General features: G+C 46.1%; 1 protein-coding gene across 1 annotated transcript; it reads left to right on the top strand.

Moving 5' to 3' along the window:
* Positions 1-2377: 2377 nt before the first annotated feature.
* LOC146356119 (uncharacterized) lies at positions 2378-12894 on the top strand. Its single transcript, XM_084831714.1, has 4 exons — positions 2378-2409; positions 3887-4676; positions 5385-5514; positions 10184-12894. The coding sequence occupies exons 2-4, from the start codon at positions 3918-3920 to the stop codon at positions 10783-10785; spliced, it is 1491 nt and encodes a 496-aa protein (XP_084687840.1). The 5' UTR covers positions 2378-2409; positions 3887-3917; the 3' UTR covers positions 10786-12894.
* The last annotated feature ends 252 nt before the right edge of the window (positions 12895-13146 follow it).

Genomic DNA, 13146 nt, shown 5'->3' with positions numbered 1-13146 from the left:
TTATTTATTTATTTATTTATTTATTTTCTTGATCGCCCATCTGGCCAGTCACCTGGCCACTCTGGGCGATGTATATCAATACAAACAGTTTTTAAATTTTTATTTAAATTTAATTGTGCTTTAAATTTTTGTGTGTGTGCATTATGTCTTAATTAAGATTTCGTTTTTAATTTGCATTTTATGGTTAGCTTCCGTTAGTGCCAGGTTTCGATGGAAAGGTGGGAGAAAAATTAACTAAGTTATTAGGAGTGCAATCCTATGCATGTTTAGGCCGAAAAACAGTGCTACAACTTCCAGCATTCCCCAGTCAGCAGGCTGGGAGTTGTAGGACTTTTTTTTTTTTTTGTCTAAATATGCATAGGATCATATGGTTTGCCAGACAGGCCAGGTTTGCCAGACAGGCCACTTAATAAGATCAGCCTCGGATGGCCTTCTCTCTGTCCCATCAGCCAGAACCGCTAGACTGGTGGAGACGAGGGAGAGGGCCTTTTCTGTGTTGGCCCGCACTCTGTGGTACTCCCTCCCTAGGGAACTCCGACATGCCCCCTCTTTAATGAGCTTCCGCCGTGCATTAAAAACGTGGTTGTTCAGGCAGGCATTTGGGGTGGGTTAGGATATTTTAGAAAACGTTTTTATTGTAGAATTTTATTGTTTTAAACTGTTTTATTATATGCTGTACATCTCCCAGAGTGGCTGGGTGACCAGCCAGATGGGCGATTAATAACTTTAATAATAAATAAATAAATAAATAAATAGGATTGCACACTGAGTAAATATATAACGACAGTAATAACCCTTTCCTGTTGCTGCTCGCTAACTGGTATTAAGAATATAAGAGCCATGCTGGAGCAGACAAAGGATCTATCTAATCCAGCATTCTGTTCACAGAGTGGCCAACCAGATGTCTCAATGGGAAACCCACAAGCAGGACGTGAGTACAACAGCACCCTCCTGCCTATGGTCCCCAGCAACTGGAGTACATAGGCAGACTGTTTCTGATACTGGAGATAATATATAGCCATCACAACTAGAAGCCATTGATAGCCCCATCCTCCAAGAATTTGTCCAATCCCCTTTTAAACCGTCCAAACAGAGGGCCATCATTACATCTTGTGGAAGTGAATTCCATAGTTTAACTATGTGCTGTGTGGCTGTGGGTTTCCCATGGGCAACTCGCTGGCCACTGTGTGAACAGAATGCTGGACTAGATGGACCCTTGGTCTGATCCAGCACAGCTCTTCTTGTGATCTTAAGAAGTCCTGCTTTTTATATGTCCTGAATCTCCCACCATTCAGTTTCAAGGGATGACCCCATTGGCTTCTAGGATTATGAGAGAGGAAGACATTTCCTATCCACTTTCTCCACACCATGCATAATTTTGTACACCTCTACCATGTCTCCCCTCACTCGCCTTTTTTTCCAAACAGACCCAGGCATTGTAACCTTTCCTCATAGGGAAGCTGCTCCAGTCCCTTGATCATGTTGTCATTTTCTGCACTGCCCTTGAGCATAGAGGTTTGAGCGAGACCTCAAGAGAATATCTTTTCAGGATGGGCTGAAAACTGATGAAAATAGCTCAGTCCTTTGTAACATTTTGGTTGGTTCTAATAAAGATGCTAATACTATTTTCAGGATTTTATTTATTTATTATTGAGCCCCCCCCCAGATGTTTTGGCATAAAACTCCCATCAGCCCTTGCCAGCATAGCCAATGGTCCGGGATTATGGGAGTTATAGTCCAAAACATCTGGACTGCCCCATGTTGCCCATCCTCCTTTTAATCCATTTCTTAGCCACCTTTCAAGACCACGATCTTCCCAAGGGTGAACAGAAGATAGAGCTCCAGATGTTTTGGGCTTCAACTTCCAGAAGCCTCTGCCAGCATAAGCTAATGTTCAGGAATGCTGGGAGTTGAAGTCCAAAACATCTGGACATCTACTTTCTGCCCAACCCTGACTTGCAACATAAAAACAATACAAGTCAACAAATGTAGTAATAAAGTTGCATTAAATATAAACAATTTAAGGTAAAATCGGTTACAATAAAATACAAATTAAAAATATTCATCACCAGTGAATACCATTTCACAAAAATTAAGTTAAAAGCCAGGGAGAACTGAGGAGTTTAAAAAAACCTTTTTAAAGGCCACCGGAGATGGGGTCGGCCATATCTCTCTCAGGAGGGAATTTAGGATCTTTTTTATTTTATTTTATTTTTGTATGGAATTTAGAATATTCCTTATCTCTGCTTATTACTTTTCTATTGCTACTTCAAAGGGTTAAATTGGCTGAGCTTAATTTCCTAGAGTGGTCCTAGAAATTTGGAGGGGGGGGGAGTAAATAATGAAGACAACTTCCTGGGGCTAAACTCCTCCCCACTCTGGCTTTAGAATCTTGCAGAAGGCTGACAGGTGAGTGGCTGATGTTGCATCCACAAAGCTAGGATTGTACTTACAAAAAAACTCCATCTGTATGAATTCATACAATGCAAAACCAATTTTAAAAACCAGTGACCTTCCCAGTGTGGTCTTACCGCAAGACTGCTCTCTTAAACAGACTTTCTCCGGGGTAGGTCTATTGAAAGCAATGGGATTTACCTCTGAGTAAATGTGCATAGGGTTTTTCCAGAGGAGTAGCTATGTTAGCTTCTTGCAGCGAAAACAACAAAGACTCTTGTTGCACCATAAAGACACATTTATTTTGGCGTAAGCTTTCATATGTGTGAAGTGTCACCCTCAAATTGGCAGATTTATATACACTTGTGTGAGGAGCTGGGGGGATGGGGGAGATATAAACTGTGTTGTCAGAGGGAGTTGAAATGTAAAAAAATCCAGATCTTGATAATTACCTTAACATTTGCCATTGTTGGGTGATAGGACAGACATCATTGCAATGGTAAGCCAATTAACATATTTAGCAGGAGTGATTAAAGAAAGCCTTTGTCCTTATTTAAACTACAGGAAATATAGTTGAATTCCAATGGTGAAATCTTGTACATGTTTACTCAAGAATAAACTCCACTGTGTTCAGTGAGAATTAATCCCCAAATAAGTGTGTTAAGGATTGCAGCCCGAATTTCTTGTATTTCTGCAGGTATTTTAAACTACATATCTTACAGGGGGAAATATTTTCATTTCCACCCATGTGCAATCACAGTAGAATATTGTGTTAGTGCAAATTACTGCTTTTGTGAACAATCCTTGGGCTTATTTTAAGTACATCTGGGGTTGAACTGAATTGTCACAGGCTCTGCCTTTTGCATTTCATTGCCTGTGCGGTGTAACACAAGCCTTGGTGGACTTCAGGCTTGAGAACATAAGAAGACCCCACTGGATCAGACTGCGTTCTGTTCACACAGTGGCCGACGAACTGCCCACGGGAAACCCACCAGCACAGCATGCGGCTTGTGGAATCTACATAATTTTTTTACTAGAATCCACCAAACAGAGACTGGTGCAAAACACACACACACACACACACACACACACATTGAATTCAAGAATTCTGAGCCCCAAGAATTCGTTTTGACCACTGGAACTGAGCACAAATATCCACTCCTGGTTCTTTCCTCACGCTTTCTTCTTCATTTCAGCAGTCTAATATAGGACTGGAGTGGCGAGGGTCATTTTGTTGATGCTATTAAACATTTGGGGGTCAGAAATCCTTGCCGATCTGCACATTTTATTTCATTTTATTCCATTTATTATAGTTCTATCCTGCCCAATAGCCAGCACTCTCTATAAATCACCCAGAGATCTCCCAATAGATGCTGATCTACCTTCTGCCCAGCTCTGGTTTAGCCCTAGCCAGTGAGGTGAGTTTTCTGGAAAACTCTGAATCACAAAATTTCCCGCTGCTCTAATCTTTCTGGCTCTCCTTCTGTCTCAGGCAGGGAATTTCGCTCTTCCATGCCAGGAAAATGGCCACAGAGGAAAGGGGAGCGGTGTCCGTTTGCCCAGGCTTCAAGGTCCTGGGAATTAAAGCAGAGAAACTGGACCCGGCGGGACCCGATCGACTGGAAGGAGCAGGGAAACCCCCTCACATTATTGGGGCCAAGAGCCTAAGGGAGTTCCTGAGGTGGGCCACACCACAGCAGGTGAAACGGGAAGTGGAGGAAAGCCTTCCTGTTCACTGGGATGCTCAATGGCAGGAGTTCCTGAAGGCAGTGTGGTCCCCTCGCTCAGATCGTGAGAACCCACAACTGTGGGAATCCACCTCCCAGGATGAGGGGAAGGCGTTTCCAGCCTCCTTTCTGGGCACAGCTGGGAACGGTTGGAGGCCTCGAGAGGAGAGGAGCATGCCACTCCTCCCAGGACACAGCGGGGATGCCCATCAAGCCCGTTGCAAAATGGACTCCGGAGACAAAGGGGATTGTGGGGAGTTTGCCAGAACAGAAGCCAACCGCCAGCACTTTCGGCAGCTCGTCTACGAGGAGGCCGAGGGGCCGAGGGAGGCCTGCAGCCGACTCCAGCAGCTTTGCCGTCAGTGGCTGGAGCCGGAGCGGCGGACCAAAGAGCAGATCCTTGAGCTGGTGACCCTGGAGCAGTTCCTGACCTTCCTCCCTCAGGAAATGCAGAGCTGGGTCAGAGAAGAGGGGCCAGTGACCTGCTCCCAAGCAGTGGGCCTGGCGGAGGACTTCCTGCGGAGGCGACAAAATGCGGAGAAGCTGGAGCAACAGGTGAGACAGTGTTCCTGCGGGCTCCTTTCAGGTATGGTTGTTGGATTGAAAGCCAGAGGACGTTTGTATACCTTTGAATCTCTCGGTTGTGGCAGAAGACAAGGCAGGTGCCATTTCTTTTGCTCGTTTTCTAACTGCCCCTGTTGTCTGCCCCTGTCCCCTGCTTCCTGCAAGGCATAACTGGAGCCATGATCAGTTACAGCAGATCATGCAGGTATACTTCCCCTAAACATGGAGGTTCCAGGAAGTCATCATTCTCCAGGCTAAACTCACCCAGTTCCTTCATTCTTTTCTCATAGCACTTGTTTTCCATTCCCCTGGCCATTTTCCTTGCTCTCCTCTCAACCTGTTTCAATTTGTCTACACTCTTTGTAAAGTGTGGCATCCACAGCTGGATGCAGAGTTCCAGCTGAGTCTGACTGGCACAGAATAAAGTGGAACCATTGCTTCCTGTGACTTGGAAACGATGGTTGTATTCGTGCAGCCTAAAATCACACTCACCTTTTTTGCAGCTGCACCACAATGCTGGCTCATATTGAGCTTGTGATTGGTTGCAATCCTGAGATTTTGTAATATGTTAGTGACCTTTAGAAGTTCTCTATTGTCCGGGGTGGGGGGGGGTGTCTTTGTTGTTAAGAACGTAGCATTTATCCTCTGGGTCATCCCCCCCCCCCATTGTCTCAAAAGAAATCCTGTCTGTTTCTTCAGGAGTCAAAACCATATGAGAAGGTGGTTGTGGGTTTCCCTGAGGAAGAGATTGCTCGGCAACACCCAGAGCAAAGGAGACCCATCTACAGGGAAGCCAAGCTGGAGTGTGCTGGGGAGAACCACCTGCAAGGTCAGGATCATTGAATCGTAGAATTTTAGGGTTGGAAGGGACTTTAGATAGGATCACCTCCCAGCTCACTGCAGGGATGCCAAAGGATGTGTGCCTAAACAACGTAATGTACTGGAAACCTGTTATTGTTTATTTTGTGTACATGGCATGGTACTTCACAGAACACAACAGGATAGTGCCCTGCCCCAGGGAGCTTACAGTTATCTATCTATCTATCTATCTATCTATCTATCTATCTATCTATCTATTCTATCTAATCTATCTATCATACAAATGAATATATTGCTTTCCACAAAGTTATCAGAGTGGGGACCATGCAATATCATTACAACTGAAATCTTAACAATGAAACACAGCAACAGAACAGTACAATTATCAAGAATGACTGATTAGTGATAAAACTATATAACTCTGCAGTATACTGCAGACTGTATCTGGCCGGGGCACAGTTCAGGGAAAGCCTGTGTGAAGAGATGTGTCTTGAGGAGACGACAGAATGTCAGAACTGTGGGGGCCTGTCTAAAGTCAATTGATAATGCGTTCCAGAGGATGGGTGCTAGGGATGGCGGAGAATTCCATCACGGACTCCAATGAGGCCGGATTCTAAAGAATCCAGCCCCCCAGAGTCCGTGGTGGAACAGAAGACTTACCTCCGCCTCCCTGCGGAATCCTCTTTGGCCGGATCCTCTGGCTCCGGATTGCCAGCGATATGGCTGCCATGCTGTATCACTGGCTGAGGGGGACTGACTGCAGATGCAAATGGCATCCAGGACGCTATTTGCAGCTGTAAAGGCCTTAGTTTAAGGTAAATGCAGCCGTAAATTGAGGCTCCGTGGAATCGCTGCGGAGCAGAGCTGGCTGGCAAGGATTCCGGGGGGAGGAACGGATCGCCTCCCCCCCTGCAGACCCCGCCCCCCAGACTGGCAGGCATGGGATTCGTACATCCCTAGTGGGTGCAGGGATAATAACTGTTCTACAGCATATGCTCCTGAGGCAAACCTCCAGACCATGTGGCACCCCCAGAAGAGCCCTTTCTGAAGATTGCAGGGACATAAGGGGTGTTGTCCAGTCGTTAAGTCATGTCCGACTCTTCGTGACCCCATGGACCACAGCACGCCAGGCCTTCCTGTCCTCCGCTCTCTCTCTGAGTGTGTTCAAATTCATATTCATTGCATCGGTGAGGCTATCTCATCCTCTGCCATCCCCTTCTCCTTTTGCCTTCAATCTTTCCCAGCATCAGGGTCTTTTCCAGGGAGTTTTCTCTTCGCATTAGGTGGCCAAAATATTTGAGCTTCAGCTTCAGTATCTGTCCTTCCAATGAGCACTCAGGGTTGATTTCCTTTAGTATGGACTGGTTTGACCTCCTTGCAGTCCAGGGGACTCGTAAGAGTCTTCTCCAGCACCACAGTTCGAAAGCATCAATTCTTCGGCGCTCAGCCTTCCTTACAGTCCAGCTCTCACAGCCATACATTACTACTGAGAAAACCATAGCTTTGATTATACGGACCTTTGTCAGCAAGGTGATGTCTCTGCTTCTTACTATGCTATCTAGGTTTGCCGTAGCTTTCCTCTCAAGGAGCAAGCGTCTTTTAATTTCATGGCTACAGTCACCGTCTGCGGTGATCTTGGAGCCCAAGAAAATAAAATCTGTCACTGCTTCCATTTCTTCCCCTTCTATGTGCCAGGAAGTGATGGGGCCAGATGATCTTAGTTTTTTTAATGTTGAGTTTCAAACCAGCTTTTGCACTCTCCACTTTCACCCTCAACAAGAGGCTCTTTAGATCCTCTTCGCTATCTGCCATTAGGGTGGTATGGTCTGCATATCTGAGGTTGTTGATAATTCTCCTGGCAATCTTAATTCTGACCTGTGATTCATCCAACCCGGCGTTTCTCATGATGTACTCTGCATATAAGTTAAATAAGCAGGGCAACAATATGCAGCCTTGTCGTACTCCTTTCCCAATTTTGAATCAGTCGGTTGTTCCATGTCCGGTTCTTACTGTTGCTTCTTGACCCTCATACAGGTTTCTCAGGAGACAGGCAAGGTGATCTGGTACTCCCATCTCTTTCAGAATTTGACACAGTTTGTTGTGATCCACACAATCAAAGGCTTTAGTGTAGTCAATGAAGCAGAAATACACGCTTTTCTGGAATTCTCTTGCTTTCTCCATGATCCCGCGAATGTTGGCGATTTGATCTCTAGTTCCTCTGCCTCTTCGAAACCCAGCTTGTACTTCCGGTAGTTCTCGGTTCACATACTGCTGAAGCCTAACTTCTGGATTTTGAGCATCACCTTGCTGGAATGTGAAATGAGCGCAATTGTACGGTAGTTTGAACACTCTTTGGCATTGCCCTTCTTTGGAATTGGAATGTAAACTGACCTTTTCCAGTCTTGTGGCCACTGTTGAGTGTTCCAAATTTGTTGGCATATCGAGTGCAGCACTTTAACAGCTTCATCTTTTAGGATTTTAAGTAGCTCAGCTGGAATACTGTCATCTCCGCTAGCTTTGTTGTTAGTAATGCTTGCTAAGGCCCACTTGACTTCACTCTCGAGGATGTCCAGCTCAAGTTCAGTGACCGCACTATCATGGCTATCAGGGACATTCAGATCTTCCCTGTATAGTTCTTCTGTGTATTCTTTCCACCTCTTCTTAATCTCATCTGCTTCTGTTAGGTCCCTGCCTTCTTTGTCCTTTATCATGCCCGTCTTTGTACAAAACGTTCCCTTGAGATCTCCGATTTTCTTGAAAAGATTTCTAGTCTTTCCCATTCTATTGTCTTCCTCGATTTCTTTGCATTGTTCATTTAAGAAGGCCTTCTTGTCTCTCCTTGCTATTCTCTGGAACTCTGCATTCAGTTGGATATATCTTCCCCTTTCTCTCTTGCTTTTCGCTTCCCTTCTTTCCTCAGCTACTTGTAAAGCCTCATCAGACAGCCACTTTGCTTTCTTGCATTTTTTTTTCTTTGGGATGGATTGAGTTGCTGCCTCCTGAACAATGTTACGGATCTCCATCCATAGTTCCTCAGGCACTCTGTCTATCAGGTCTAATCCCTGAAATCTATTCATCACCTCCACTGTATATTCATAAGGGATATGATTTAGGTCATACCTGAATGGTTTAGTGGTTTTCCCTACGTTCTTCAATTTAAGCCGAAATTTTGCAACAAGAAGCTCATGATCTGAGCCACAGTCAGCTCCAGGGCTTGTTTTTACTGGCTGTATAGAGCTTCTCCATCTTTGTCTGCATAGTACATAATCAATCTGATTTCAGTATTGACCATCTGGTGATGTCCATGTGTAGAGTCGCCTCTTGTGCTGTTGGAAAAGAGTGTTTGCTATGATCAGCGTGTTCTCTTGGCAAAACTGTATTAGCCCTTGTCCTGCTTCATTTTGTACACCAAGGCCATGCTTGCCTGTTATCCCGGTGATTTCTTGACTTCCTACTTTAGCATTCCAATCCCCTATGATGAAGAAGACATCTTTTTTTGGTGTTAGTTCTAGAAGGTGCTGTAGGTCTTCATAGAACCGATCAACCTCAGCTTCTTCGGCCTCAGTGGTTGGGGCATAGACTTGAATTACTGTGATGTTGAATGGTTTGCCTTGGATTCATAAGGGGTGAGGTGCTCCCTAAGGCACCAGTGTTTCAAAAACTGGCATAACATGCTTCAGGCATCCAGCCCTAGTTTGCAGCCGTGCTGCTATGTTTTGCATGTAGGGTGCCGTTTTCAAATGGTCTTCCAAGGCTGGTCTACATATGATGCATTGCAATATGTATTTATTATTTATACAGGGCAGGAGAAGCACCGAGGGGATCATTCCCCCCGCGCTTCTCCTGCCCTGCATTTTCGGCTAGACAGCCGATTGCAGCTATGTAGCCACAGGAGGGTTGAGCGGGGGGAGGAGGCTGCCAGATGACAGATTGGATGTGTGGTAGAGGCATATTTGCCCTCCCTGCCCTGGAACACCCTGCGGGAATGCCCTATTTTGGCTGCTCCGCATACCTCTTGAGAGCATGGGGCACGAGGCTGTTCCGCTCTGCCTGCGAGGCAGCGCAGAAGTGGGGGAAGGTCAGTTCTCTGGGAACGGACGTCGGAGCGCAGGCTCTGAGGTTGGTTCCCAGAAAACCAGATATCCTATGGCAGTATAGCCACTGACTAGCAACCATAGGATTGCTCCCTCCATTGGTTAATGCTTTGTCTTAGTTTTTTTAAAACCCCGCTCTTCAGCAAAAAAACCTCCCAAAATGACTTTACATAATATTGATAGCAAACACAAAACAGTCCCTGCCCACAGGCTTGCAGTGTAAAAGGAACGACACAAAAGGAGCAAGGGATCAGGAGGGAAGAGGAAAACAAGCAAACTCGGGCACCTATCTTCAGCTTAGATAGCCATTCTTATCATGACCATCTGGAACGGAAACGGTTTCAGGAACAGAGGAGCTGGAAGGCAGCTGTTGTCTCAGCAGAGCCGGTGGGGTGGGCCCTGCCATCACATCTCTCCTTCCGTTGCTGCATCAAGCCAGAATGATTGTTGCCAGATGATAGTTGAGAGAGATGAGGAGCCAAAGGGAGCTGTTGTCTTAGCCAAGGCGATGGAGTGAGTTTCAGTGTGTTTGTCCCCATCCAGAGCAATCTTACCAGCCGACCCATTTCTCTTTTATTCTTGTAGGTTTAGGTCCTGAGACTGAAGACAAGGGAAGGAGGCATGGTGCAGAAAGGTTCCAGCAAATAGAACCAGGCGAGATCTCTCTGCGGGAAGCTGAAATCAATGTTGTGCGGATCCAGAACCATGTGGCAGGGACACTCCTTGAAAGCAAAGGGAGGACAGCACGCATGGGAGAGAAGCCGCATAAATGCTCTGCCTGTGGGAAGAGCTTCATCTATGGGTCAGATCTCATTAAGCATGAGCGAACGCACACAGGGGAGAAACCGTTTGTGTGCGTGGACTGCGGGAAACGCTTCAACCAGAGCTCACACCTCATTTCCCACGAAAGGGTCCACACAGGGGAGAAGCCCTACCGGTGCCTGGCTTGCGGGAAAAGCTTCGGCTGGCGGTCAGACCTGGTGAGACATCAGAGAATCCACACGGGAGAGAAGCCCTATATATGCCCCGACTGTGGGAGGAGCTTCGGGGCAAGCTCGGACCTGACCAGGCATCAGAAGACCCACACCGGGGACAGGCCCTATAAATGCTTGCTCTGTGGGAGAACCTTTCTTGGGAGATTACAAGTGGCCAGCCACCAGAGACTCTGCACAGCGGGAAATTCCTGAAACTGGAACCGCCCAAATATAAAAAGGGCGTTCTTGCTGTCTGACAGCAGGCGGCGTTGCTCCATTTGCTTCAAAAATGAGAGTGTCAGGGGCATTCTCACAAAATGGCTGCCACGGGGGGTAGGGTGGCCCATTCATAAAATGGGTGCTGTGGTAGGTCACAAAACACCCATTTCCCAGAAGGCAAACTGGTGAAATGAAAAGTAACTTGTCCAAGAGCTTGGATATAAAGCAGAGGATGGCTCTGAGCTCCAAAACAAAAAACCACTCTTTTGAACCCAAATAAACATAACATTGGTCACTGGGCAGATTAGAAATTTAATAAATAAATCAAAGACAGTGTTGGAGAGCAGCACTTCGCTTTGCAGCATGCCAGATTCCCGGGAAAAAAATATTTTTAATTGTAATTTTATATCTTTTTTTTTTTAATCAGGAGGGGCAGGGAGCCTGGCAGGTGTCAAGAGAGGTGTCCCCAGACACCTCTTTTGACTCCAGCGATACATGTTGCTGGACTGCAACTCCCATAATCCCCAACCATTGGCTATGCTAGCTGGGACTGATGGGAGTTATAAACCAACACCCATCTGGAGTAGCATGCTCAATAAATTATTTGATTGGGGAAACCAAAGCCCACAGATGGAACTGTATAAGGCTGAAAAACAAAATGGTGAGAATGCACGAAGCTGTTATTTCTTGGCAAGCTCTCATGCCTGTTACCTACTCTTTAATTTTACAGAAACACACCCCAGAAAGTTAAAGGCACCCCCCCACACACACACACACACACACACCCTACACACACAGATGGGAATCTTTCTGTTTTCTTCACTTCCTAACTGGCAAGTGTTAGATGTTTGATCAGGGAAAATGTGGGGGGAGATTGCAAATGGCGAAAAGCTTGTTTTGCATCCCATAAAGAAATATATGCATGTTTGTGTGTGTTTCTAAAAAATACTCTTATGACAAACCAATGACAGTTTGACAGTGTTGTCCAGATCTGCAGAAAAGGGGTGGCGATAAGAAAGTGAAGAGAGTTGGATTAAGCTGGGATTATACGGTGACTGTGTGCCTTCCTTTTCAGCGGACAGCCCTCTAATGAAGGGCTGCTACAGGAACTTCCTTTATTTCAGGGAGGGAGGTCAATGCCAGCCTGCTGGTGTTCCCTATATGGCCACGCCCCTTTCTGCTGGCCGCACCCCCTTCCTACTACCACCAATCGTTGGGTAGCTTCCCAGCTTTTGTGCAATTTCCCCCCCATTCTAAAAGGTTGAAATGCCTCTCCTGTGGCTTAATGACTGCCAGGAAGAGCTTCAAGCTGCAATATCCTGGGATTGTTGGCCCCACCCCTTTTGTCTTTGGCCCGCCCCTTTGCCTTAGGTCCCGCCCACCACTGGAGTGCGGCCCCCAAGGGCTTCTCTGAAATTGAATTTGGGCCTTGGGCTGAAAGGGATTCCCCACCCGTCAGTTTTATTTCAAGGGCTGCCCAGTCCAAATCCAGCTTAAAAATAAAGAACCATGAGAAGTGTTGGTCATCCACAGTTCGTACCTAGGTAGCCGACTGAACAGGTAGGCTCACAGGTTACCTGGTCACAGCCACCCGCATTCTGGTGAGATGTCCTGTATCTCTGTTTAAATCATAACAACGATTTCCAAATTTGCATCTCTACATATGAAACTGCACATGCCAATTTTATGCAAATTGGTGTCCTCTTTCATCCTCGTTTTTGGCGATGCATTTCCTCTTTTTAAGAACCTAAGAAGAGCCCTGCTGGAAGGTCCATCTAGTCCAGCAATCACACAGTGGCCAACCAGCTGCCCACGGGAGACCCACAAGCAGGACATGATTGCAACAGCACCCTCCTGCCCATGTTCCCAGCAGTTGGTGTACACAGTGGGAGAATTTAGCCATGAGGACTAGTAGCCATAGATCGCCTTCTCCTCCAGAAATTTGTCCAATCCATCCAAATTGGTGGCCATCACTATATCTTGTGGAAGCGAATTCTATAGCTAACTTTACAGATGTCCTGTATGTCTGTTTAAATCATGTTTATTTCTAAATTTGCATCTGTTCATAAAAATTACGTTTAAACTTGCACATGCAAATTTTATGCAAATCAAGTGTCCTCTTTTGTCCTCCTTTTTGGTGATGCATTTCCTCTTTTTGAGCAATTCGTAGTGGCCATCCTAGCTGGGAAACAGTAGGAACAGGTGGGACCTGTGGTATGCATTTGTTCAGGGCACTAGCCAGCCATGCCCTTCTCTGTGATACACCATTCCATCACACTCGGTTTTCCATTTGTCCTCTTTCAACAGTCAGCCAGCATTCTCCGACCACTGGAGTCGCTCAAACCTGATTGCGCT

Source organism: Heloderma suspectum, chromosome 2, assembly GCF_057233095.1.
Source record: "Heloderma suspectum isolate Gila_16-S chromosome 2, 16-S_ref, whole genome shotgun sequence".
NCBI lineage: Eukaryota > Metazoa > Chordata > Lepidosauria > Squamata > Helodermatidae > Heloderma > Heloderma suspectum.
Note: the sequence above shows the minus strand (reverse complement) of the source record. Positions and strands in the feature narration are given on the sequence as shown.

Coding starts and splice junctions, on each gene's coding strand:
- LOC146356119 (XM_084831714.1), top strand. CDS start 3,918: ATGGCCACAGAGGAAAGGGGAGCGGTGTCCGTTTGCCCAGGCTTCAAG. Junction 4,677..5,384: donor CGGAGAAGCTGGAGCAACAG/GTGAGACAGTGT, acceptor CTGTTTCTTCAG/GAGTCAAAACCATATGAGAA. Junction 5,515..10,183: donor TGGGGAGAACCACCTGCAAG/GTCAGGATCATT, acceptor TTATTCTTGTAG/GTTTAGGTCCTGAGACTGAA.